The 25,145-nt window shown below is 43.3% G+C and overlaps 1 protein-coding gene across 1 annotated transcript; it reads left to right on the top strand.

The window, feature by feature from the left end:
- The first annotated feature begins 306 nt into the window (after positions 1-306).
- On the top strand, positions 307-23,551 carry CTNNB1 (catenin beta 1). The gene is made up of 16 exons (XM_074900686.1): positions 307-591; positions 15,064-15,121; positions 15,614-15,841; positions 15,973-16,226; positions 16,316-16,554; positions 16,640-16,841; positions 17,170-17,314; positions 17,756-17,859; positions 17,948-18,286; positions 18,540-18,698; positions 19,677-19,796; positions 19,940-20,090; positions 20,182-20,303; positions 21,452-21,512; positions 22,268-22,488; positions 22,778-23,551. Exons 2-15 carry the CDS (start codon positions 15,109-15,111, stop codon positions 22,474-22,476), a joined length of 2,346 nt encoding a protein of 781 aa, XP_074756787.1. The 5' UTR covers positions 307-591; positions 15,064-15,108; the 3' UTR covers positions 22,477-22,488; positions 22,778-23,551.
- Positions 23,552-25,145: the final 1,594 nt, after the last annotated feature.

Genomic DNA, 25,145 nt, shown 5'->3' with positions numbered 1-25,145 from the left:
TCCGCCCGCCCACCCCTCACGCCGCCGCTCCCCTCCAGCCCCCTCCTCCTCTTCCTTCGCCGCCCCGGTCCGGCCCTGCCTCTCCCCGCCCAGCCCGGCCTCCCCCCGCCGCGCCGCCGCCGCCACGGCCTTCCCCCCGCTCGCGGCCGCTTCCCGCCGCTGCTGCTCTCTGTCTCCCTCCGCCCTGGGAGCCGGGCACTATTTCTCCTCCCCCTGCCCTGTGCGCTGGGTGCCTGTGGAATGCTGCGCGCTGGGCCCGGCCGCGGCGGCAGGATACAGCCGAGCCCGCCGCTCGCTATAAGAACCTCCTTGTGAGCGACGCCATTTTAAGCCTCTCGCTCGGTTCAGCGGTGGGAGCAGCAGCGGCGGCGCTTGGGGCAAGGGGAACTAGCACCGCCGCCCCGTTCGGTCGCCACCCGGGAGGCAGCGGCGGGGCCACCGCCGTGAGCGAAGAGCCGAGCGAGGAGGAGGAGGGGGAAGAAGCGGCGGCGGGGGAACAAGGAAGGAAAGACGGACCGGACCGGGATCGCCCGGGCGGCAGCAGCAGCAGCCGGAGCCCGGGGGAACGCTGCGCTCTCGCCTCCCTGCAACGTTAGTGACACTTTCTCCGGCGGGAACTTGGGGCGAGCCCGGGCCGGCCCCCCCCTCCCTCAGCGGCCGCCGGTGCCCCGAGGCGGGCGGGAGCGGGCGCTGCGTCCCGAGGCCGTTGGGGGGTCCAGGGTGTGCCCGGCGCCGAGCGGGAAGGAGGGGGGCGGGGGGTGCTGCCTGGGTGGGAGAGGGGGAGGGGGGCAGGAAAGGAGACGAGGGCTCCTGCTTTGGGAGGTCCGGACAGCTGCGCGCTTGCGGGAGGCGGCAGCTGCGGTCCCGAGGTGTCTCTTGGGAAGCTGGTCCTGGGGCGAGGGGGTGGCTGCTCGGCGCTGCAGGAGAAGGCGAGTCCCCGCCGCCCGGCTCTGCCTGGGTCTGCTCCCGGCTGCGTTTGCAGCCGAGGCCGGAGCACTTCGTGCTGCTTTTTTTTTTTTTTTCTTAAGGGTGGGGGGAGGTACTGACTCGCCGGTGGGCTGCAGACCACCGTTGGTGATAGGAGGGGGAAGAGAGCAGGGGAGGGTTTATTTCTGCCGAATATAATGAACTAATCACGGCCGCCGCAGTCAGCGGGAGATAACGAATTTGGTGCCTTTCGGTCTTAGTTGTATGCGTATTTGCTGGAGAGGTTATGCTTCTTGGTGTCACCGAAATGAAGCTCCCCGGAGCTGGGAGCAATCAAATTAAGTTTTTAACACCCACGTTGCCAGTGCTGTAGCGATTGGCTCGGGACGTGAGCAGTGTGGGGCTCGCGTGTTGCGAGGGGAAGCGCCTGCTGCTTTCCGGGGCGGCGGCGGCGGCGGCTCCAGCCTCCCCAACTAACGCACTCATTCTGAGGTGTGGGAAGCAACTTGCTGTTACTCCCAGTAGGATACAGGGCACTTGTTTCTGATTTCCCGCGGAACGGGAAGCTCCAGACGTGTTGGGTTTTTTGTTGTGTGGTGGTTTGTGTTTTTTCTTTTTTCCCGAAGAGCTTAGTTCACCTCTGTTTGGTGCATGGTTAGCTACTCCTGAAACAGCGAGGTTTCTTAAATCTAGCAAAACCTTAAATTCTTCCCTAGCTAAAACTTGATAGAGGACTTCGACGGCTGCTTTTTGAATCTCTTCCCCAAAACCTCTGCTGAAGATTATCCCTTCTGGGAAGAAAGGACAGGCTCTGAAGGTACTATGGGCAACTTGTGACTTTAGGAATAGCAATGTTGATCTTTGTAATCAGCTACTTCTTGATCTCTTTCGCATGGAGCAGCCATTGTTCTGACACTGTATATTCCAGACATCTGTGGTCCTCCCATCCCCCAAAGTATGCAAGTGGTGAATGGAAAGAGGCTGGGCTGGTATGCTGAGGTCGATGGACGGAAATCAAGGAGGGGTTTTAGTAAAACGGGTTCTTTATGTGCTGAGACTATGGTAAAGGCAAAGATGAGAGAACTACCTGAAAGAGTATTGGGGTTTTCTTGATATTAAGTTTAGACACACTAGAGAGTGACTTACCAGTTATGATTTTGCATCTGAATGATAAAAAGGTACTGCTGCAAGGATTTAAAACGGCACTTACTGGTGTTTATTGGGCCAAGTTATAATGGGAATTTCAGTAACTGACAGTCCAGGAACCTAATGTTAATCTTGCACTTTTAATAAAAAGGTGCTGACAGCTGCAGTTATGTGGCCACTGTGTCGATTTCCTAATGGCTGGTACTGTTGAACATGAGACTACTTAGATGGTCAGGCAAGGCTTCAAGTCTCTCTAAATTCAGCCATTCAGTATAAAATCATATCGAGTGTCTTGTCGTTCTGGGGTTGTTCTAAAGAAATGTCATATTTGCTTGGCTATTAGTTCAGTATTTTCTGTTCAGGTATAATCTGATATGCGTGGGAACGTTCATGTTGGTCTGCATGGCTGATCATTTTGAAGTGTCTAGGGGAGAAATAAGTAAAACATGTTGATGGAAAGGACTGTGCAATGCACAATGGCTTCTAAAAGCAAGGATTTAATAGAAAGTAAAGCTTGATTGAAAAAGTCAGTTTGTCCAATGTTGTGTTACAGCCTTAGTAAAACGAGCTTCCTTTTTCTTGCCTGAGCAATAAATAGGCTGGGCTTCTTGCCTGATGTATAGTCTGCTGTGAATACTGGCGTTTTGCTGTGACTACCTGGTGTGTCGATAACTGACTTATCAAATCTTGGCCATGAAACCTCGCTGCCCTTCAGGTTTCTTTGTGAAACGGTTGGTCTTCCATGATTAACATCACCAAAAACTCGTTTAATTATGCAGAACATAGTATTTCAGAAAGTTAGTTCAGATGTAAAGGCAAGTTAGTACTGGTGGCCTTCTAAACTAACTTTGTGCTATTTTGAGGGGTAGTAGCAAGAATGGGTCAGGAAACATGGCTATTCTAAGGTTCAGTCTTATAAACTGGAGTCTGAATGTACAGTCTGAAACTCCTGGGTCAGGATGTTTCTGTAAAATATTGTTTAGTAGGCAGACTGGTGTGCAAATACAGCAGTAATCAAACTCACTCATGTTAATTCGTAGTTAAAGCTGGTAACGCAGGAGTTGTGGTGATCATGCAGTTGCCTGCAGCAAAACGTGTTCTGTGACTGATAGACTGCATACCATGGCAGGAAAATCAGGACTGACCTTACTTATCTTGAATATCATACTTCGCAAAGCCCGATAAAACTTTCTGAGGAACTGTGCAGGCAGTTGGGACTTGCTCTTGGGTCCTCACAGCACACGTCTGCAAGCTCTGAGCCCTCCTCCTTGCTGGGCGACTGTGTGGTAACTTAGAAATGGCACCGCATTGACTTTGCAAAATTCTGCAAACTCCGTGGCAGTCAGTATTGCGTGTGACTTTTTCTTGTCTCTTTAGATAAAATGATTATCCTGGTCAGATGGGCAGGGCAATATTGCTGACTTTCTAGTTCAGCATTGGAAAACTTGTTTTGGGGTTCTTTGATGTTATGCACCAACTGAATTGGTTAGACTTGCCAGCGCAAGGTAGCCTGACAGTGGTTAACTTTTAATATCCATTTCTGGCACTTGATTCCAAGGTAAAACTTGCTGTAGTATGGGATCAGGGTTTAGCCCAAGAGGGTAATGGCTTAATATGCTAGCGTTGTGTGGCCTGTGTTGCCTCTCCCGAGAAGAAAGGAGCCAGGGAAATTTTTTGCAGTTACAGGTAACTTCAAGTGCAAGGGGGAGAACTAATGGAAATATTATTCTGGAATTTTTGTCTGGAACACCTGATAAGGTGAGCGGGTGAAATGTGTAGCTCAGCCTGCCCTCACAAACCTATTCACTCTGCTACGATGTGAAAGCGAATGTGTACTATGCCTCTGTTGGCTTTGGGAAGCATGGGTGCAGACACTGTTGCAGAAGAACTTTTTGTTAATATTCCAATTTGCTTTAGGAAATGAGGTACACTGGCTGGATTATACTGCAGAAGTATAATACTTCTGGATTATACTGCAGAAGTATAATACTTCTGGATTATACTGCAGAAGTATAATACTTCTGGATTATACTGCAGAAGTATAATACTTCTGGATTATACTGCAGAAGTATAATACAGTAAGTAATAATACTTGCTGTATTACTTAATACTAAATCAACTCTGGAGCCTTGTTTAAGGAATAAATTACCTTAAAGGTTGAAAGGGTTAATCTAGTCTTCTATGTCGCTGCTTTTAAAAAGGTATTACGAGCTAGCTGGATCTTATTGGAGTTGGCAAACGCACAGTGTGCACTGTAAGTATATTTGCTGGAACTAGCATTTCTAGGGTGACTTACTGTGCTAAATAGACTTCTATAAATCGGAGTAGAGAAGTTTGCCAACTCTGCAGCAACTGTAGCACGTAGTTCTGTATTGTCTTGGCAACAATTCAGGTGCCCTCCAGTGGCCAGAAACCTTAACATCCTAAAGGTGCTGATAAATGCTGTTGCCTTGTCAGTTTGCCTTAATTAAAAGTGAGTTGAAGAAACATTTTATAGTGTCAGGCTTCATTAGCATGCTTGCTGCTTAAACAGTACTTTCTGGAGTGTTGGTATGTCTTATTGTAAATACATAGTTATTCTGACAGACAAGCAAAGGCAGCCACTTTCAGATTCATAAATATTTCATTAGTGTCAGTGCAATTATGACTAATCACTCTGGTTTCTTAAACCATGGAGATTAATGTTTAGCATCTGTGTTCGGGGTTGGCTACATGGTTGCAGATTAAGAAGAAACTAGATTATGGTTAGATACTTCTTGGTTTGGAAGAGAGGTTGTTTGCAAAATTGTTGCTGTATTAGAGTGGAAGTGAACGTTTTAAAGTCTACCCAGGCAGGTGGGAAAGATGCTTCTGTAATACAGTGGTTGTTAACCTTATTGTTAGTGATGTATGCCGTCATAATAAATGATTGCAGAACCATTAAGTATCTTTCTGAAACTCAAAACTAAATGGGCAGGAAGCTTGAGGGCTGGCGGTAGTTTGTTGCTGAGCTTTAGTGTGAAATGAAATGCATAATATTTGTCGAAGTTCTCATAGGTTATCTCTAAATGCTTAAGATAGCAGCTTTTTTGTATATGGGTGGCTAGGTAAGACTAAAGAATGATGTTTTGATCCTGGCTACTGTCATCTCTGCTACAGACATCTTAATCAAAGATGTCCAAAAGCTACAAATCAGTGCAAAGTTTTAGGACAGTACTGCTGGCAAACTGAACTTTAGATAGAAACACTAGCTCATCCCTGAGAAAAGCAGGAGGAGTATGCATAATGTAGGTATCTAACTATGTCCTGTGAATACGAGGGGGTAACTTTCTAAGCTGTGGTAATAAAACCGCTCTTAATGTTTTGCCCATCCACGAAGATACTCAAACATAATGAATACTGGGTGAAACCCTAACTAGAAATGCTTATGACCAAAAGATCTCAGAGTAAATTCATTGCTGAACGGAAGTGAGTTAGTAACTGTTTTGAGGTTACTTGCATGAGTTGGTGGTTAGTTGGTCAAAACAATTAAGACATAAGAGTAATTGAGTTGATAATGTCTTTATGAACCTAATGCAAGTTCATAAACTTGAAACTGTCATACCAGTCCTTTAATACTGAGCTGCAAACTATTGTCAAAGGATTGATATGTACATTATGTGAAGACAATTATTACTTTTGTTGGCAAGTTGGATGTGTAACACCTGATTAGTGGTTGAAACAGTTCCTCACATCTTAAATGTAAAGATTACCATAATTTCCTCTCTTGGACAGTGAAGAAGGATACATAGGTACTTGGAGCCAGTCTTGATGACTAAAGTGATAGATTTTACAAGTGTTGCAGTACACTTGCCAGTTCTCTTAAGCCATTACTCTCAAACATGATCTGATAATTTGTCAGCTTGAGCACAGCTGCTGCTTATAGCTCTTTGAAATAACCAGAGATTTCTATAGAGGACAAACAAATACGCTGTGCAGAAAGTGTAGCTGTCTTTGAGAAGATCCCTTTGTTTTGTTTGCGGAGCTTGTTAGAAGCTGCTGGTTTACTTGCCTGTGACTTCGAATGTAAAGGATTATGTTGACAGACCTCCTGCAACTCCTCAATGTTTTCTCTAAGGTCAAGGGCAAAATAATTGTGCTGTGGATCCAAAGACTAACTTCTCTGAAGTGACAAGATCCAGTGCTGTGAGATTTCAGCTACTATAGTGTAAGTATGCTCTTAAGTATGGGGCTATGTGAAAAGTTGCGGTATGTCCAGCCATGTGACTCTGGCAGCCTTAGGATCTGGCCAGCATCAAACAAAATTCTGTAGGGCACTACTGACAGCTGTAAGAAATAATGTGGTAGGTAACTGCTCCCAAGTACCTTTTACCTTTTTGACTTCTCTAGGTGTCCTATCAGTGTGTAATTTCCACCAAAGTTTTTCTAAAATGTCTGTCCTAAAGAGTGGCGTACTGTGCATCAAAGGTATTAAAGAACCTTTATGTGATACTGCCAGCTTCATTTTTGGGGAGGCTTCCTGGCAGATTCAAATGTTCATTTCTTATGCTCGTCTCTTAGAATGATCATGCAGATTAGTGCCTAGGTGAACTTCATTAAGTCACCTGATGCACTTGTTCTGAATTGCTCTGTTTGTTCGCAACATTTTATAGATCTGTTATCTCTAGTATTTGATGGCTGGCAGTGGCTCTTGGACTGATGTCAACGGTTGCTTTATTGAAACTTAATGGGTTGTTTTTAAAAGGGTGCTTAAACCTTAGTACCTGTGAAGACCCTGACTAATTGCACAAGCTGTTGGTGCCTAAATTGCTGTGTTAGTTGCTCAAAGCACTGTTTGTGATGCTAGATGCCTGCAGCGGAAAGATATCCTATCTGGCAGCGAAAGCTCACCAAGTCTATTTCTGATACATTTTGTTACCGCAACTTTTGGTCAGTGGCTGAAGTTGCTGTTCAGTGATCGATTAAAACTACTTATGTTCTGGGTGGCATTTTGAATTTAGCGTGAGCAAACCGAAATGTGGCTCTTACAACACTTAACAGTACAGTCTCAGCTGCACTTGAGAATTAATGAGTTGTCACAGTTGATCATTTGGCAAGCTGGCTAGGAAGTGTGATTCTTTACTAGCCTGCTGTCCCAGTTGGGAGAAGGGGGAGGGTAGAACAGGTGGGTGTCCTATAGCATCACGACACTCTGTAGTGCTCCAATGCTAATTCAAGTGAAGTGTGGTAGAATGTAGCTTTACAGCTGCGTTGTAAAGTTCTTGTGGCCCCTTTCCCTCCCTTCTGCCACGTGTGCTTAAGGCTGCGTGGATTCAAAGATGAGCCTTGAGTTTTCTGACCTTATAACCTGAGTCTTTCCTTCACTATTTTGAGGAATAAATCCGCTTTTAATCCAGCTAACCCAATGCTTAAGTCTCGTCAAGACTACCAGATGCTGCCTGCACTTCGGTTCCATTAAACAGTTGTAATCAACTTAGAGAAGTCTAGCAAGAACAGAAATATTTGCATGCTGTTTGCTTTAGGTAATGAGCATGTGAATAGGAACTCTGCTCTGTGATCATAATTGGTCTTAGATTGCTGAGATGACTGAAAATAGACAGGCATAACACTTTATTTTCTGATGTGGCATTAAACGAACTCTTAGAAAAAACCTTAACAAAAGCTCGTGTAGGGAGGCTTTTCTGCCTTGGTAATGGACAGGAATTTTTAGGTAATTTCTAAGGCAGAAGACAAAGGCTGAGAAGGCAGAACAATTGATGTAATAACAAACTGGGATGCCTGAAGGATAAAAGGAATAATGAAATGGAAATGAAGCAGTAAAAAACTGGCTAAAAGCAGAGGTAACTTGGAGTGAGCATTGGCAGATCTGTGTGTGCTGTCAGATGCCCCTCTTCCGCTTTAATTTTGTGGATTATCTGAGCTAGTTTGCCTCTTTCAGGGTGTATTATTTAAAGCTTGGAAGTTGCAACCTGTTAACCTTTGAGGTCAGTAAAGCGGATACTGTTCAGGCCTCTTAATTTCCTAGTGTTTGATAGGGGAAACATATCTTAGACTTTCAGGTCTTGTTAAAAGATTTTTCCAGAACTGTTTAAGACTCTTGTATATTCTGGGTTCAAAGTCAAATTTATTGTGATCTGATTATCTAAATCTAAAAATAGAACGTATTGCTGTTTGCAAGACATCTTGTACCTTTCTGCAGGCACCAGTAGAATGCCTTGTCTGAAGTATTTGGTCTTGGATAAATTTGAGCTGGATGGATATCGAGTTTATCTCTGAAGTATTCTTGCTTTACTGGTTGGAGGGAATGATGTTAAGCAAATATCACTTGAAGAAATGACCAGAGCAGTTGTCATGAGTTAAAAGTTTACAAATGAATTTGTTCTGTTGCAGTCTAGGATCAGAAGCTAAATTTCAGCTTGGGTTCGTGCTGTGGTGTACAGGTTATTGGTAGCTCTTTGTTTTCAGTAGGACTACTAACAGTTGAGGTTCGCTGTATCTTGGAACAACACTTAAATATAGTAATGCTGCTCTGTCTCTTGCCATGGTCTTTCTTTTGAAGTGGTAGTGAAGGCTACAGATGAGTGTTTCTATCCTCTAACCCAAAAGAAGATAGAAATGCTTAAGCTGTGGAAACCCATGGGTCTTTTTCATTTTAGAATTGGCTGTATGCTTTGACTTGTTTCCTTTTGATGTTACGTACTGTATAAGTTACTTCCATTTTCTTAGGATATCTTCAGATGGCCTAAGACAAGATATTTTTACCCAGCATTAAATATCAGCCTTCTGAAAGCAGAAGGAAGCCTGACATTAATATGAAAAACATTACGTTTTACCTTCTGATTCCTGGTATAGATAATAAGGTGAACCTTAACTTCACTGTCTCTATCCAAGTGGCCCATTGCTTTGTTTAATGTGATCACTTACAGCCCTAAAGCAATATTTCACAGCCAGTTTTCAATGAGTTTCATAGTCTTTGTCCATCCAGGTCCTTAAACTGCTGGTGTGAGGAGGGATTTGAAAAATTGAATTTCTTAATCCAGAAGTCACTGCTGGTAAGTGACTAATTTGACAATAATCAAGGCCCTCTAATGCTTGCATAGAACTTCAAAATAATCTCCATTCACTGCATACAACTATTCCTTTCAGAGTGGGCAAGGTGACAGAAATGCACATGTTGCTACTTTAGACAGAATGTGGGAATGCTGTGCAGTACTTGCTTTGTGGATATGGAATGTATTTAAGGAAAGCTGGTATGTAATTCTGTGTGATACCTCTGTACAGGAAGAATTAAAATTTTTTTAAATGCAAGTCTTCAGAGTGAAACTCAAGCATGTTATCTTTTCCTACTTTGAAATAAAGTATCTTCTGTTCATTGTGTAGAAAAAATGTAAATGCCAACTGTCATTCCTACCACAAGCTTTTAAAATCCCTTAAAATACACAACACAAACTGGACTTTCAGGACTTCCTACCAATCTTACAGAATCATCTGATACATGAAGGGCATTCAGAATGACCTACAGTTTACCCCAGAGCTCAGTAGAAGCCAGATAAAAATCCTCAAAGTTAAGTTTTGGAATATCTGGGAGGATATGGGAGAAGAGGACTTTATCCCCATTTGGATAAGGAATAATTAGAAGTTATACAGCAGATTTCTGTTGGTAAAAATGCTTGAACTTGTTTAACCTTTGAAGATATAAAATGAAAGTTTCCTAAATTGAGACCTAGGAGGCAAATGACAATCATTTTAACTTCCCAAGTTATCTTGCTTTGTTATGCAAAAGTTAGAATTGTTTAAGTTAGAAATCAAATGCAAATACCCTGGATCATTACTTTCCACAAGTACCATCCTTGTTTTCATCTGTGGATAGGCAATCTGTAAATCAGTTCTTAATAGGTCACCTGTAACTTCTCCTTACTTCATTCTCTATCATACTGTAGCTGCCACATTTTCTTCAGCTAGACTAAGACTTGACTTTTCTATAAAAAAACCCAAATAGATAGTAGGCAGGTATAAACTGATTCTAAGCTTCCATCTTTGAAGAAAGAAAAATAACTCTGCTTCTTCTAGGCTTCATGTTAATCAGTTTAGTGCTACTCTTAATGCATATTAAAGTGACTATCTCAGATCATGTCTTCATAAGACTAAAATCAGTAGAAGTAGCTTTGTCTGTTGCAAGAGTGCTTATAGCTGTGGGGTAGGTTAGACCAAAAATTGCTTAAGGAGACAGGTCAGCCACACATGCCTGACAGCTTCTATACCATGAAAGCTTCTTGAAAGTTTCCATTATTGGTATTGTCTTACTTAGATGATTGCCTCTCCCTGCACCCCACCCCCCCATTCCCCCCTGCTTCCTTTTCTAGAAGAGAGTAACAACTTCCAGGGTACAATCAAAGGATTTTTTTTTTTAAATTTAAAAATCCCTAATTGAAAGTATTTCCCACAACCTCCACTTGGAAACTGAGGTTAATTAGGAAGCTTCTGCTACATTAAGTTCTTGTTCCTATGACCCAAGAACAGAGATAGGAGTGCTGTAGTTGTCTGGTGTTATTAGTTGTGGAACTGGTGTTGCCTGTATATTTTGGCTACTGACTCTTTGTAAAGCAGATATACCTGCAGCATCACTGGCAGGCATTTGCCTGAAACAAGACCAGTTATAAAACTAGACCCAAAGAATGCTTCCAGTACCACCTTGGTAATGCTTGCAGTAACTTTGGAGCACATGGAGAAAATTTATTCCCCAGTACATGTACTTCTCATCACTTGTATGTAGAGTATATGTGTTTTTAACTGCTGTAACCGTCACAAGAAGATTAAGATCTGCTTGATCTATGTAAGAAAATGTCTCATTTGGCACTGATGGTTATTTTAAAGATGTGGTTGCTTGGCCTGTCCTAGATGAGACAAATGTATGAAAACTTGGTCAGTAGACATGTTCCCTTTAAATAGATCATGATTGGATGTATCAGCCTTGATTTCTCATACAAGGTTTAATAACGTGCTGCTCTCAAGCAAAAGATTTCTGGAAGACTTGCAGACTTTAAGTTTGGCTTGCTTTACAAAGGGGAGGGGATCTGCTTATCAGATCAGTTGGGTGTAACATGAGTCAATCTTAATGAAGGGATTCTATTAAGGTTAAGGTAGTAACCTTGAAAGAAGATCGACACATTTTTATTTAATATAAGCTGCAAATATGAGCTGTTTTGGAGGCTAACAAACTGATTTAGCTGACAGTGAAAATGGGTTTATCCTAGATAAACTGCAGCAGAGGTGCAAATGTGCTGTAGTCTTCATATACCAGGCAGGTAAAAGTCAGGTCGATACTCAGTACCCTAGATAGGCTATACTTAGTTCTTGTTGTCTGTATGACAGAGGAGAAATAAACAATTCGCTGTGCTCTCTGTGTCCTGATGGAGTTTAACCAAAACCAAACTAGGTTTTACCAAAGCTATTCAGAATTATTTTTTCAGATTTGAGAAATGCTATAGTCTTGACTTCTTTGACATGTGCTTAACTCTTCAAAATCAAAAGTTAATACCTGAGGTTTATTTGTGATCAAAATATTCCTTTGAAAACCAAAAAATTTGAATTGTCTTCTGTAGTAATTTGAAATTATTAGCTCATAAGCCTGCTGAACTTGCAGAATTGTTTTTTCTCAGTTTTTTTAGAATTCAAATTCAAGGTTGGGACTGACAATACACAATACAGTCTAGCACAATGTCTTGCATTGCTCTTAATATGAGGAATTTAATGCATATTTTAAAAAACCCAATCTCCATTAAAACCCTAGGAAATTAAGTCCCATAACTCCTGGCAGTACGTCCATATGAACTTCTGTATAATGTGACATTTATCAAAATTCAGACTTGACTTCCAAGCACCAGGTGGTCTTCAAAAATAGTGAGGCTTACAGAAGCTTGCTGTTATGCTAAAGTTTGTAAAGTATACTGAGTCTTTCTGTCTCTTCCTGATGTTTAAGGTCTGTATTACAGACCTTGACAGTGCAATGTTACTAGCCATGTGTCCTTCAATAAATTTGAACAGAAGCTCGATTTAAAGGAGCTGGTATATGCTTCGTGGTTGAAGACTACAAGCTTAATTATCCTAGCAGTTTGTGGTTTGGTGTGGTTTCTTTTTTTCCTTTTGTTTACACTCTGCCACCACTTCACCCCCACCCTGCATGTATTGACCCAGTTTCTGTCAGGAAAATGAACAGCACAAACATTTGTACCTAGGCTGGGGTTGGTGCTCCCTTTGTATGTGTAGCAGTTAACCTTGTCAGTGACACACAGGAAGACAAAGTCCAGCAGCTTGTCTGGACTCAGTTTACACCTTTGTAAAATGAGAAGCGAATGGGAAGGAAAACATGGGAGAATGTTCAGTTACAGAAACCAAACAGAATGTACCCCTTTTCCATGGCTACCTTCGGCCTGCAGTTATCTTTAACTTTTAGGATTAAAACCCATTTCCCATCTAAATAAAAAACTGCTCCCTGGAATTACTGGGGGGTTGCAGGTGTATGAAATGCAGATTAGGATGTTGGGAACTTGCAGGTGCAGCCACCATACTGATCTAAGGTCAGCATTTCAAAGACTGATTATCTGACTGGTGATGCAGTTCTCAACACTTAACCAGTGTTCTTCATTGCTATTTTGTAGATGTCCTTCAGCTTTATTTTGGAGTAGTGTTGCGATTCAGTGGCTAGTCTGATCTGTTGGATTACACCTAATGGTACAGCTACTCTTCTGATCTCTTAAGGCTGCTGAGATTGAAACAATCGTTTCTAGGTGCAGTTGCTGTAAGCCAGCTGCCCTCATTTGTGCAGAATTCAACAGTGGAAGGAAATCATAAACATTGTTCCCAAGCTCTATTTTGCATATTTGGATCTAAGGTGGTAATAAACATCTCAAAGCCTAGTCAATGCTCTTGGCTGGTTCAACTACCAGTATGTTAATGTCAAAACTAGTTTGATGATCATTTTTATTAGCTGCATCCTGATAGGAGGATAGAGGAAAGGTTACAATCAAAATAATCTTTTGTCCTAAGCATATTGGTAACTGGGTATAGCAGCTAGATCTTGCCCAGTTCTCTGCTGGAAATGTTGCATCTGATTTGGGCTGAGGACTACAGGGAGCAAAGATACAATTTTACTTCTGGTGCTATTCTGCTTTCTGTTTGGAAGGTGTTAATAAGGCTGGCAAAGTAATGTGTAAGACCTGAAGGGAGCTATCAAGCTTTTGTATAGGCATTTCCTCCAACTCAGCTACCCAGGAGAATTTTTGTCTTAGTGGTGAACTGACAGCATGGCATAGTTTTTCCTTCCCCCTACCACTGCTACTCCTAAACTCCTAACAGCATGTTGGAAGAATCCAGTGTTTGAGGGACTGAAAAAAAAAAAAAAGTATTGTCAGTGTATGCTCCATGCGGACTGTGAGGAGTAGACTTGTTGACTAGTTTGTTCCAGGCTGTGGAATGGGACCAGTTTAGGGACCTAAGTGTTTCCAACTGCATAGCAGGGTACTTACTGCATGTTGTGTTATGTCTTAAATCAGCTCAAGGCCGCTTATCTGCTGCAGAGGCAGATCTACTGTCCATTTTAAAAGAGCCAGGGAGGGATTGCTGCCAAAAGTTGTGAGGAGTGCAGAGTCAGGACAAACAGCACTGGCATTTGTACAGCAAAGTAACGAGGTTGCTCAGGAGCTGCTGGAGTATCCTGCAGCTGGCTCAGAGACAGTGAAATACAAGATTGCCTCAGAGTTGCCTAACCTATTCAGTGAGACTTAAAAAAAACTTCAGGCCTGTCTTTTAATTATCATTTTCTAAAAGGTGCTGCTGAAGGAAACTCTTAAACTGGGAAATCTGTCTTTACACAAATACAGCATCAAATGGACTTTGTTCTCCTGACACAGTACTGCAAACCTGTCCTTTAAAGAGATTAGTTGCTTGCTTTTACTTCATTGTCTAGGAATGTTTTGATCAGCATAGCTCTAACACCTAGCAGCACATTGAAAGCTGATTGCTGGAAGAGATGGTTTTGTTCACTGCACTAGTTACCACTACAAATGTTTCTGCTTGGCTAGCTCCCAGAATAGGCTGTCACCAGCTCTGTGTCTGCTGAAAACAGTGTTGGACTGTGGGGGGAAGGGGAGTAAATGAAATAAAAGTATGACAGTTTTGAGTGACTCGTGAAGCTGTGGCCTCGAATTTCTCTTTCTGTGTTGTTAGTGAAGAGACAGCTACAAATTTATGGTACAAATACTTCCATACTGCTTGGTGATATCAAATGGAGGTGTATACTGAAGATTGTTAGGGCTTTTCATTGTATATCAGCCTCCTGCCCTCAATTATCTTGGCTTTCTGTGTTAAAGTGAGCTTGGTGACTTAATGTATGCAACTAAAGGAGATCACTTGTTTGTAAGGCTAGTTCAATTTTCAGTTTAACTTCAAGGAAAGAGTATTTTGTGTTGGAAGAAACCTTTCCTATGGTACAGGAAAGGAGTAAAGGAGGAGGTTCAATTATAATTCTTTAGGTAGTCTTTGTACCACTGAAATAATAGCAGCCTGCCTTAAATGGTCATTTTGAGTAGCCCTGTGTCAAATGGTTTTGCTAGTATTTGTCTTTGAGGTAAATGAGGAAGTCTGATATTTAGCCCTTGTGTTTGTGGCATGTCTAACCTGTGGAGTTTTAATGTCTGGATGTCATCTCACGCAAGGATAGTGAAGTAAAAAATGGCTTTATCGTGGTCAGTCTTCAGTTCTTTTCCTCTTGCAGCTTTAAGTGGAGAATATACCTTACATACAGTCTGCCAGAAAAAGTCAGGGTGACACATCTCATTCTTTTGCATCTCTGTCCATGGGGGTTTGCTAATTAGCATTTGAATATACTCACTGTAGTAATGAAATGGCAAGACATCAGAAGTCTTAGTTTGCCATTCTGGTGTTCAGATATGAAATCCTGTCTTACTAGCTCTGATTAGTGTTTAATAAAGTTCTTACCTTGCTCTTTTTTAGGGTCTCTAAAAAGTAGCAGGAAAGAGTTCTGGGAGCACAAGGACCATGGCAACCCAAGGTATATAGTGCATTACAATTCCTGTTATTAGAATCTAGTAGTTCTAATAAAGAGCAGTTAAACTGGCTCCTTACTCCCCTTTTTTAACCTTAAGTCACTTGAATTGAGTAATGTCTGCTCTATTACAGTCATTAATACCTTACACTGGAACTCAAACCTGCAAACAAGCTTGTCGTAAACATTTTGAGTCCCCTGAGTACAGTCAGGTATCTAATCATAGTATGTGGAAAGGGGAGCCTTTAGGCAGTAGACTAAAACGGTCACAGTATTGGTGATTGCTCTGCTTGTTGGTTGGGTTTATAATGTCTGCACTGGTTTGACATAAAGCCTCCATTTAAAACTGCTGTCTCACTTGCAGTGCTACCTCTGCTGGGTTGAGGTAGTTGTTTATAACAGTTAATTTTTCTTTTAAATCTGTGTCATCTCTTGAAAAATTAATACATGCTGGAGTAATTGAACTGAACTTAATTGTTCAACAATGATTTCTTACAGCTGACTTGATGGAGTTGGATATGGCAATGGAGCCAGACAGAAAAGCAGCAGTCAGTCATTGGCAGCAGCAGTCATACCTGGACTCTGGTATCCATTCTGGTGCCACAACAACTGCTCCCTCCTTGAGTGGCAAGGGAAATCCTGAAGAGGAAGATGTGGACACGACACAAGTGCTGTATGAGTGGGAGCAGGGCTTCTCTCAGTCCTTTACCCAGGAGCAAGTTGCTGGTGAGGCCTTTTCTATTACACCTGTTTTCTTAACAATATAGAAACGTAAATACTGAGTACCAATCTAGAAGGTGAGCTTTTTATTCCTAGTTTGAGGTAATGACTTAGCCTTTTTTTTTTTTTTTTTTCAGATATTGATGGCCAGTATGCAATGACTAGAGCTCAGAGAGTGCGTGCAGCTATGTTCCCTGAAACACTGGATGAAGGGATGCAAATCCCATCCACGCAGTTTGATGCTGCTCATCCAACTAATGTGCAACGCCTGGCTGAGCCATCCCAGATGTTAAAACATGCTGTTGTTAATTTGATAAACTACCAAGATGATGCTGAACTCGCAACTCGTGCAATCCCAGAACTGACCAAACTGTTGAATGATGAGGACCAGGTAAGCATTTTCTTTGCCTCAGTGTAGCTTGCTTGTGGGGCTTCTTCAGTGACCTTAAAACTAAAATCTTCCTTCAAATATTTCTGTAGGTGGTAGTGAACAAGGCTGCAGTTATGGTTCATCAGTTATCCAAAAAGGAAGCGTCTCGCCATGCTATTATGAGATCTCCCCAGATGGTATCTGCTATTGTACGTACCATGCAAAATACAAACGATGTGGAAACAGCCCGTTGTACTGCAGGTACACTACACAATCTGTCGCATCACCGTGAAGGCTTGTTGGCAATCTTCAAATCAGGAGGCATCCCTGCTTTGGTTAAAATGCTTGGGTATGTGGACTACTAGGACAGTACTTGTGTTTTTCAGTTGGTACTGGTAGGTGCAGGTACTCAGAGGTTTTTTTTCTTTCTGTAGGTCCCCAGTGGACTCTGTGCTGTTCTATGCCATTACAACTCTTCACAATCTCCTGTTACATCAGGAAGGAGCCAAAATGGCTGTCCGTCTAGCTGGTGGGCTGCAGAAAATGGTTGCCTTGCTCAACAAGACAAACGTCAAATTCTTGGCCATCACAACGGACTGCCTTCAGATTTTAGCGTATGGCAATCAAGAAAGTAAAGTAAGTGCCTCTGCTATTGCAGCGCTTTATATGAGCAAGCTTGTTCTGTGAATGGCCTAACAGTTTCTGAGTACTGGTCTCCTTATTCTGAATCTTCAGATGGTTGGGCTTTTGGCAGTCAGTCCTGACCCTGCAAGGTGAGGGACGCAGGAATTATTTTGCAGAAATTGTCATGCTTATAGTGAGATCGGAAAACTTAAAAGACTGCACCAGCCGATGTGAACAGTTTTTTAGAGAGCTGTAACCTGATGTGTGTAAGCCAGCAAAACTACTGCATGCTGACATGCGCAGGAAGTGACAGATAAATGTTATCTTTGCTGTCTCCCAGCTGATTATTCTGGCAAGTGGTGGACCCCAGGCTCTAGTAAACATAATGAGGACCTATACCTATGAGAAACTATTGTGGACCACAAGTAGGGTGCTGAAGGTGTTGTCAGTCTGCTCCAGCAACAAACCTGCTATTGTTGAGGCTGGTAAGTACCTTGTACCCTTGATAACTTAAGAAGTGAGATAGTGCTTCAGGATCTGTACATTCCTCATAAGAACAGAAACTGCCAGCATCAAATAGAACTTGGGTTGGTTCTTCAGTCCATAACTAGTTTATATATAGAAATATAAAAGGCAGTCTGTTTTACGTAAGTCTGTGTTGATAGCTGGGCGGCTTAGTGGTTGAGCATTGTCAGAATGGTCCCCTTAGAATATGCATACATTTAAAAGGCCTGGTGTCACAAAGAGGATCTCAGTGTTTTTTTTCTCTGGGATGAAGGGTTAGGGCCTAGCCTTGTTACAATACTAATGCCAAGAAAGTTCCAGAAGCTTGTGAGATATGCACTCGGACTTAAGGGAGGAGAAGGATGTGACTGTTCACAAGTTGAGCGTCTGAGTAACAGTGTCAAATCTGTACTGTCTTCTAGGTGGGATGCAAGCTCTGGGACTTCACCTCACAGATCCAAGTCAGCGTCTTGTCCAGAACTGTCTCTGGACTCTGAGAAATTTGTCAGATGCTGCAACAAAGCAGGTAAATGGCTCTTCTAGGGGTTCAGTATCAAAAGCCAACATAGTGGAAGAGGAGAGAGACTAAATTTTTCTTCCCTCCTTTTTTGCAGGAGGGCATGGAGGGCCTTCTAGGAACTCTTGTTCAGCTTTTAGGATCAGATGATATTAATGTTGTGACTTGTGCTGCTGGCATCCTTTCCAACCTTACCTGCAACAATTACAAGAACAAGATGATGGTCTGCCAGGTTGGTGGCATTGAGGCTCTTGTGCGCACAGTTCTTCGGGCTGGAGACAGGGAAGACATCACAGAACCTGCTATTTGTGCGCTCCGTCACCTCACCAGCAGACATCAAGAAGCTGAGATGGCTCAAAATGCAGTACGTCTCCATTACGGACTCCCAGTGGTGGTTAAACTCTTGCACCCGCCGTCGCACTGGCCTTTGATCAAGGTAAGTAATAGTTAACAACTCCTGGTGCTGAAAACCGGTGCTTTTTTTTTTTTTAAATGTAGCTTTAACTGTGAAAAATACTTTCCAGGGTGTTGAGGAAAGTAATTTGTCTGATGGGAAAGTTGCTTGAATTGAGGAACTGTTGTGTCTTAGACATTTAAGCATTTGGGATCAACTGATAAAAAAAAGAAATTGCTAACAGCGAGCCCAGCAGTGACATTCTCTTACTCCCCACCCCCTTCCTTAACTGCAGGCTACCGTTGGTTTGATCCGCAACCTGGCGCTCTGTCCTGCAAACCACGCCCCGCTGCGCGAGCAGGGGGCTATTCCAAGACTAGTTCAGTTGCTGGTTAGAGCACATCAGGATACCCAGCGACGTACTTCTATGGGTGGAACACAACAGCAGTTCGTGGTAAGTGGCTGCCACAAACTGAAGTTACGTGTAAAACTTACCTCTCAAACTCCTCATTTGTCAGTGTGCCTCAGCCATGTATTCTTCGGTCTAAGTAGCTGTTGTCTTATCATTTGCTCTAATTCATGTTATTCTCTTGGTATGCTGATAATTCTGTCTTGGCAGACCTGCAAGTTTTCCTTAAGTAAATAAGAATGCCAGAACTTTGGTTCTTATTTTACTCAGAACCTCTTGAGCATTTAATTCTGATCTAGATAGCAGAAATGCTGGTTTTGCCTACTCTGGCAAGGCAGGTAGTTCTCTACCAGGAAACCAGAACTGCCTCATCCTTCTCTCAAGTATGGCTTTAAGAATGCTATTACGGTTTATGGTGTATTTTCAAGGGTGCCTAAAGCTGTAGAAGTACTGGGCAGTTGTGCAGACTCCATACTTGTTATCTGTTTAGGTACCAGGTCAGTGTGGCAACATCAGTCTCGATTTCCACCCCCCCCCCCCCCCCCGTTAAACACCTCAACAGCAAAGTTGCCTTAGCGTGGGCAAGTGGAAGCAGCAGTACCTACTAGTACAGGAGCATAGATAATACTTGCAGAGGAGGGAGGGGCCCTCTTCATTACTGATAGCTGCTGTTTCAAACTTAGTGAACTGCCAAGCTACTCCAGCTTGGGGAAGAAGAGCTGGTGTTGTCAGCCATGGAGTTCATAATGAAGTGAAATGAAAATGAGAACAGTGGGAGGAGTTCCACTGAGATGCTTCACTTACTGAATTTAGTTAGATAAACCAGGCTGACACCTGGCAGGGATGTTAAGTTTGAAGGCCAGCAGCAGATAGTGGCTATGGGCTCTGCTGGGGGAAGGGGGCACAATGTGGGGGACAAGTTTGGTTGATTTGTTGACAGGGTGATCAGCTTTTCGATGGTCATTTTAGAAGATAGCACGCAACATCTCAAGTTCCAAAAATGCTTTTTCTTTCCCTAACTAGGAGGGTGTGCGTATGGAAGAAATTGTCGAGGGCTGCACTGGAGCCCTGCATATTCTTGCACGCGATGTTCATAATCGAATCGTAATCAGGGGTCTAAATACCATTCCACTGTTTGTGCAGGTAAGTAAGAGCTCAAGACAGTGCTGTGGCACATACCAGGAAAATGGTTCCTGCGCTTCCTTGATAGCACCGCTAAGTCAGATTGTGCTGAAGAGCTCATTTCAGGTAGAAGAGCTAAAGAAACCCTTGTGTTTTGGTTGCAGTTGTTGTACTCTCCCATTGAGAATATCCAGAGAGTAGCTGCAGGTGTACTTTGTGAACTGGCTCAAGACAAGGAAGCAGCTGAAGCAATTGAAGCTGAAGGTGCAACTGCCCCTTTAACAGAACTGCTTCATTCTAGGAACGAGGGTGTTGGTGAGTAAACTTAAAAGACAGGTTTCGTACTTGTCTTAGAAAAGTTGCTGGAATACGCAACCTCTACTGAAATCACTCTTCCTTTTGATAGCAACATACGCAGCTGCAGTGCTGTTCAGAATGTCTGAGGACAAACCACAAGACTATAAGAAGCGACTTTCGGTTGAATTGACGAGCTCTCTGTTCCGAACTGAGCCAATGGCTTGGAACGAGGTGAGTTTTTGTCTCCTGTATTAAAAGGAGACCTTATGTCCGAGTCCTCCCTCCTTTCAGTAGTAAAGTGTAGATGCCATCAGGGATACCGGCCCAGTGTTAGATGTAGCTCTGCCTTCATGTTGAGGTTCAGTGAGCCTGTGGCTGCCTTGCAGATAGGAGACCATTCTCCACTGCTGCTAAAGTTTGTAATTCTCATTATGTTTGTGCAAAGCCATATAGAAGGACTTCATACATTTCTGTGCTGCTTGTCAGAACCTAATGAACTCTGAATGTAAAAATGGAGACATGAGTGATATGAGGGAAGCATAAACATAAAAAACAGCCTGTGAGGCTTCTATCTAGTATAGGATATATGACTAACGATCTTGTGTTGGGGTGCAACTTGTGTTCTCCTTAAACTTGAGCTTTTAGACTTGAATATGTTTGTAGGCTGATTATCACACATTGCCTTTTTTCATGCTTAAAGTGCTACACAGTGATTTGAGACTGAAAACAAACTGTGTGCATGGGGTAGAGGAAGGTTTCACTAAGTGGCTGTCTTCCCCCAGATTCTTAAGATTCAGGAGCTTAGCCTGGCTTATCTTGTATGTATGTACTAAAAGAACAGTAGCCCTTGATTTGTACTATCCGTGCTTACTTTTCTGTTTTCCTAAAATCTATATCTACCACAGTAATGTGGGGAAAAAAAGTTAAAATGGAGTATCTCTTTGAGATTGGAGTTAGGCAACCGCACTACAGAGAGGCGCTTACTTCTGTAATGGGACGAAGTGGGAGAGGTCCCTTCAGAACTCCTAAAAGCTCTGTTGCTGGCTTGGGAGTCTCCAAACAGCTGACCTGCAGGAGGTGGGCAGGTATATCTGTGGAGGAGTGTGCATAGACCTGCCACGTCTTTTTCATTCCCAAATAGAGCCCTCTTTCCAGTGCTCTCTGGTTTCCTGTGCCTCAGCCTGGCTGTTACTGGATACAGATGCTTAGATAAAAAAGGTGTTTCACATTACAGAAGTACCATGCTTCAGTGCTTACTGCAGAACTGTTGCTAAAAAGGGATCTGGGGCAAGCTTCAAAACTTTTTAACCTCAGAATTATGAGTGCTGGCCCAAAGACCTAATTTTAAAACTGTTTTGTAACTTTTTGTGTACATCTAGACAGCAGATCTCGGACTTGATATTGGTGCCCAGGGAGAACCTCTTGGATACCGCCCAGATGGTATGTCTCTTCAGTTCCCCTTGACTAAAGTTGGATGACGTCAAGTCATAGATTTTAAAGGAGAACTGCAAATGAGTGGAGAGTGAATTACTCTTCAGCAAGGTATTGCAAACAGACAGGCAGATGGGGAACTGCCAGTTCAAATAACCAGTTTCTGCAACACCAGTGGCAGCACTGAAATAAATGGGAGCTGCCTGAACGTTGCAGAACTGGTGTCTCTTGTGTGAGCCTTTGTGGGAGAATCTCCCGCTGAGCTGTTGTTTCCAGAAATCTTTAACATTCTTTACAAATGGACTTGACAATTCCAATAGAGCAGTTTTTCTTTAAAACAAAAAAGCTTGTACTGAATGTATTAGTCTGTAAGTGTCTATAGACTTGAACGCAAGCCTATCCCTAAGGATTCTAAGCTATTTTTGACTAGTCTTTCAGAAGCAAGTCTACAGTCTTGGAGCCTGGTTTTGCTGCAGTATTGTTGAATTTTAGAACTGTTGATTGTGCAGACTAATGGCTTGGCTGGAATCTGCTCGTGCTTCTGACTGCAGTGTGCTTTGTCTGCAGAATCATACTGGAAGGCTGTTTCAAACAATGGAATAGCCATTAAGGGCAGGCAACAGATTGTTTTGAACTTGGCTGAACTAGAAAAACGTTAGATGGCTACCAAGATCTTCTCACACACTGATACTTGCAGCTTCTGATGCATCTAACATCTGTTAACATTATGCTTTTTTTCCCTCTGCCACCTTTAACTTTCTTAGATCCTAGCTACCGTTCTTTCCACTCTGGCGGATACGGTCAGGATGCCTTGGGTATGGACCCTATGATGGAACATGAAATGGGTGGCCACCACCCTGGTGCTGACTACCCAGTTGATGGTCTGCCAGATCTTGGCCATGCCCAGGACCTTATGGATGGGCTGCCTCCAGGTGACAGTAATCAGTTGGCCTGGTTCGATACTGACCTGTAAATCATCCTTTAGGTAAGAAGCTCCAACCTTGAATTTACAAACAAAAGAAAAAGAGAAAAACAGGTGACTGGACTGAGGACTTGGTTGGCAGGGAGGGATTGGCTCCTTTGGGTCCCAGTGTGCCAGAAGAGTGAATAAACGCTCTGGAAACACATGATCAGTACACTCCAAACTGACTTCTGCTGTGAAGTGTGGAAGTAATTAACTGTAACGTCTTGTGCACTGGCTTCACGCAGTCTTAATGTGTGAAATCAGCCCTTTACTTGGGAATGCTGACACCCGTTTTTTTCTCTCTTTGCAGCTGTATCATCTGAATGAACTTGCATTGATTGGCCTGTAGAGTTGCTGAGAGGGCTCGAGGGGTGGGCTAGTATCTCAGAAAGTGCCTGACACACTAACCAAGCTGAGTTTCCTATGGGAACAATTGAAGTAAACTTTTTGTTCTGGTCCTTTTTGGTCGAGGAGTAATAATACAAATGGATTTTGGGAGTGATTCAAGAAACGAAGGATGCACAAGAATGAATTGCAAGATGGAATTTATCAAACCCTAGCCTTGCTTGTTAAAAATTTATTATTTTTTTTAAATCTCTGTAATGGTACTGACCTTGCTTGCTTTGGAAGTAGCCTTTCTTTTTGCAGTAATTGTTGTTAGGTTTTTTTTAAGTCTCTCGTAGTATTAAGTTATAGTGAATATGCTACAGCAGTTTCTAATTTTTAAGGATTGAGTAAAGGTGTAGAACACTAATTCATAATCGCTCTAACTGTATTCTGAATAAAGTGTAACATTGTGTAGCCTTTTTGTATAAAAAACTAGACAAATAGAAATGGTCCAATTAGTTTCCTTTTTAATATGCTTAAAATAAGCAGGTGGATCTATTTCATGTTTTTGATCAAAAACTTTATCTGGGATATGTCTGGGTAGGGGCCAGTAAGAACTGTTTATTTGGAACCTTGTATTGGACAGTTTACCAGTTGCCTTTTATCCCAAAGTTATTGTAGCCTGCTGTGATACAGATGCTTCATGAGAAAAATGCAGTTATAAAATGGTTCAAAATTAAAGTAAAATTTTAATTCACTCTGTGTCAGATTATTTCAGGTCATGAAGTGGAGTTGTGTGTGTTAACAAGGTTTCTGAAAATTGTCCTGGCACTGCACAACAACTTCAGTACTCGAGAGGAGGAAGCCAAGAACCATTTACCTCTTCCATCCCCGTAGAGCCCCACATCCTAATGCTGGAGGCTTCCCCCCACGCCTCTGTGCAGCACTGCTCCTGCCCTTGGCCTGCTGCCCCTGGGCTCTGGCAGCTCCCTCAGCGGGGACAGGGACCGGGACAGGCAGAGGGGGGGCAGCAGCCCAGCCTGCCGGCCCCATGCTTGCTTCTGGGCTTCAAAAAGCAGGAGCGGCATCTTGGTTCAGCTCCCTCCAGATGTGCGCTGTCGCTGGGCTTGGGTGAGGGCCCTTTGCTGACAGGGAAACCGGCAGCTGGTTCAGTAGCTTAAAGCTGTTTTTCCAGTGTCCTCAGTCACAGAGTAGGCTATGACCTCCCTGTAGCTGACCTCTGAGGCAGCACTGCTGTGGTTGGAAGCTGGGCAGGCAGTTCTTCAGCACAGCTGGCACCAGCCTCTGGGAGAGCCAGCGCTCCCGGGCAGCGAGCTCCGGGCAGCAGTTTGCTGGCGGGAGAGCAGAGGAGGCCTTGGTGGCAAAGGACCGTGGCTGGAGTTCAGAGCCCGAGATGCTGAGAGCTGAACAAAGCTACAGCCTGGTGCCTCTTTTCACTTGCGGAGCAAAGGCACTGCTGCCCCTGCAGAGGGGCGCACCTCACTCCGGAGTTCAGCTTTGTTCCTCTCAGCCACACCAGTACTATGAAACACTTCACCAGATAATAGCTACCATGTAGCTCTTGCACATTTCTAGTGACTCTGGCCCTAATTCCAGCTGTTGAGCTATGACAAACTGGTATTTAAAGTCATGCAAGAAAACAATTCCTGTAAAAGCTGCAAGGTGAAGTCAGTTCACTGAGGGGTTTCCTTCCTTAGCCTGGGGCACTGACTGCCCAAGAGCAGGCTGGTAGCAGCAACTCTCAGCGTGGCATCTGCTGTGGCAGGAAAGGCAGTGGCTGCTTTGAAAGACAAACCTTAAGGAAGAAGCGGTCGTAGTTTCAGACCTGGCTCTGTTCTGCTCGCTTGGTGTATGGGGAGAATTTAATTCTTTACAGGCTGTAGCATCTGCTAGCTCTAGAAGACCCTTCCTAGAGCACCAACTCTTACCAGGGATAAATGACAAGCTGCCAGGCTCATCGTCTCACCTGTTTTCAGGGAGGAACTCCAGCCAGGAGTGTTGGCAGCTGAGAACACCACCTCCAGCACAGCTGAAGCTGTGCAGTGCTAGGCAACAGCGGGCCACACAGTCTCACAAAAAAAAGCCCACACTACTGGATAAAAAAACCTGATAAAATCTGTCATGCATATGTGCCACACACACACGCAGCCTCTGGGATCGCAGGGCTTGGTTCTGGTTGGGTGAGATGAAGAATATAATTTGTCTTCATAGAAATGTGTTGTCTAGTGCCAGTCACAGGCATGAGGTAGCCCCTTGAACAGCCAAGGCATTCACCTGGTCCAAAAGATAAATGAACGTTTCTAACAGCAGCTTAAAATAGTGAAACACTT

This window comes from Athene noctua, chromosome 2 (genome assembly GCF_965140245.1).
Source record: "Athene noctua chromosome 2, bAthNoc1.hap1.1, whole genome shotgun sequence".
NCBI lineage: Eukaryota > Metazoa > Chordata > Aves > Strigiformes > Strigidae > Athene > Athene noctua.
The sequence above is the reverse complement of the archived record's forward strand: the minus strand, read 5'-3'. Positions and strand labels throughout refer to the sequence as shown.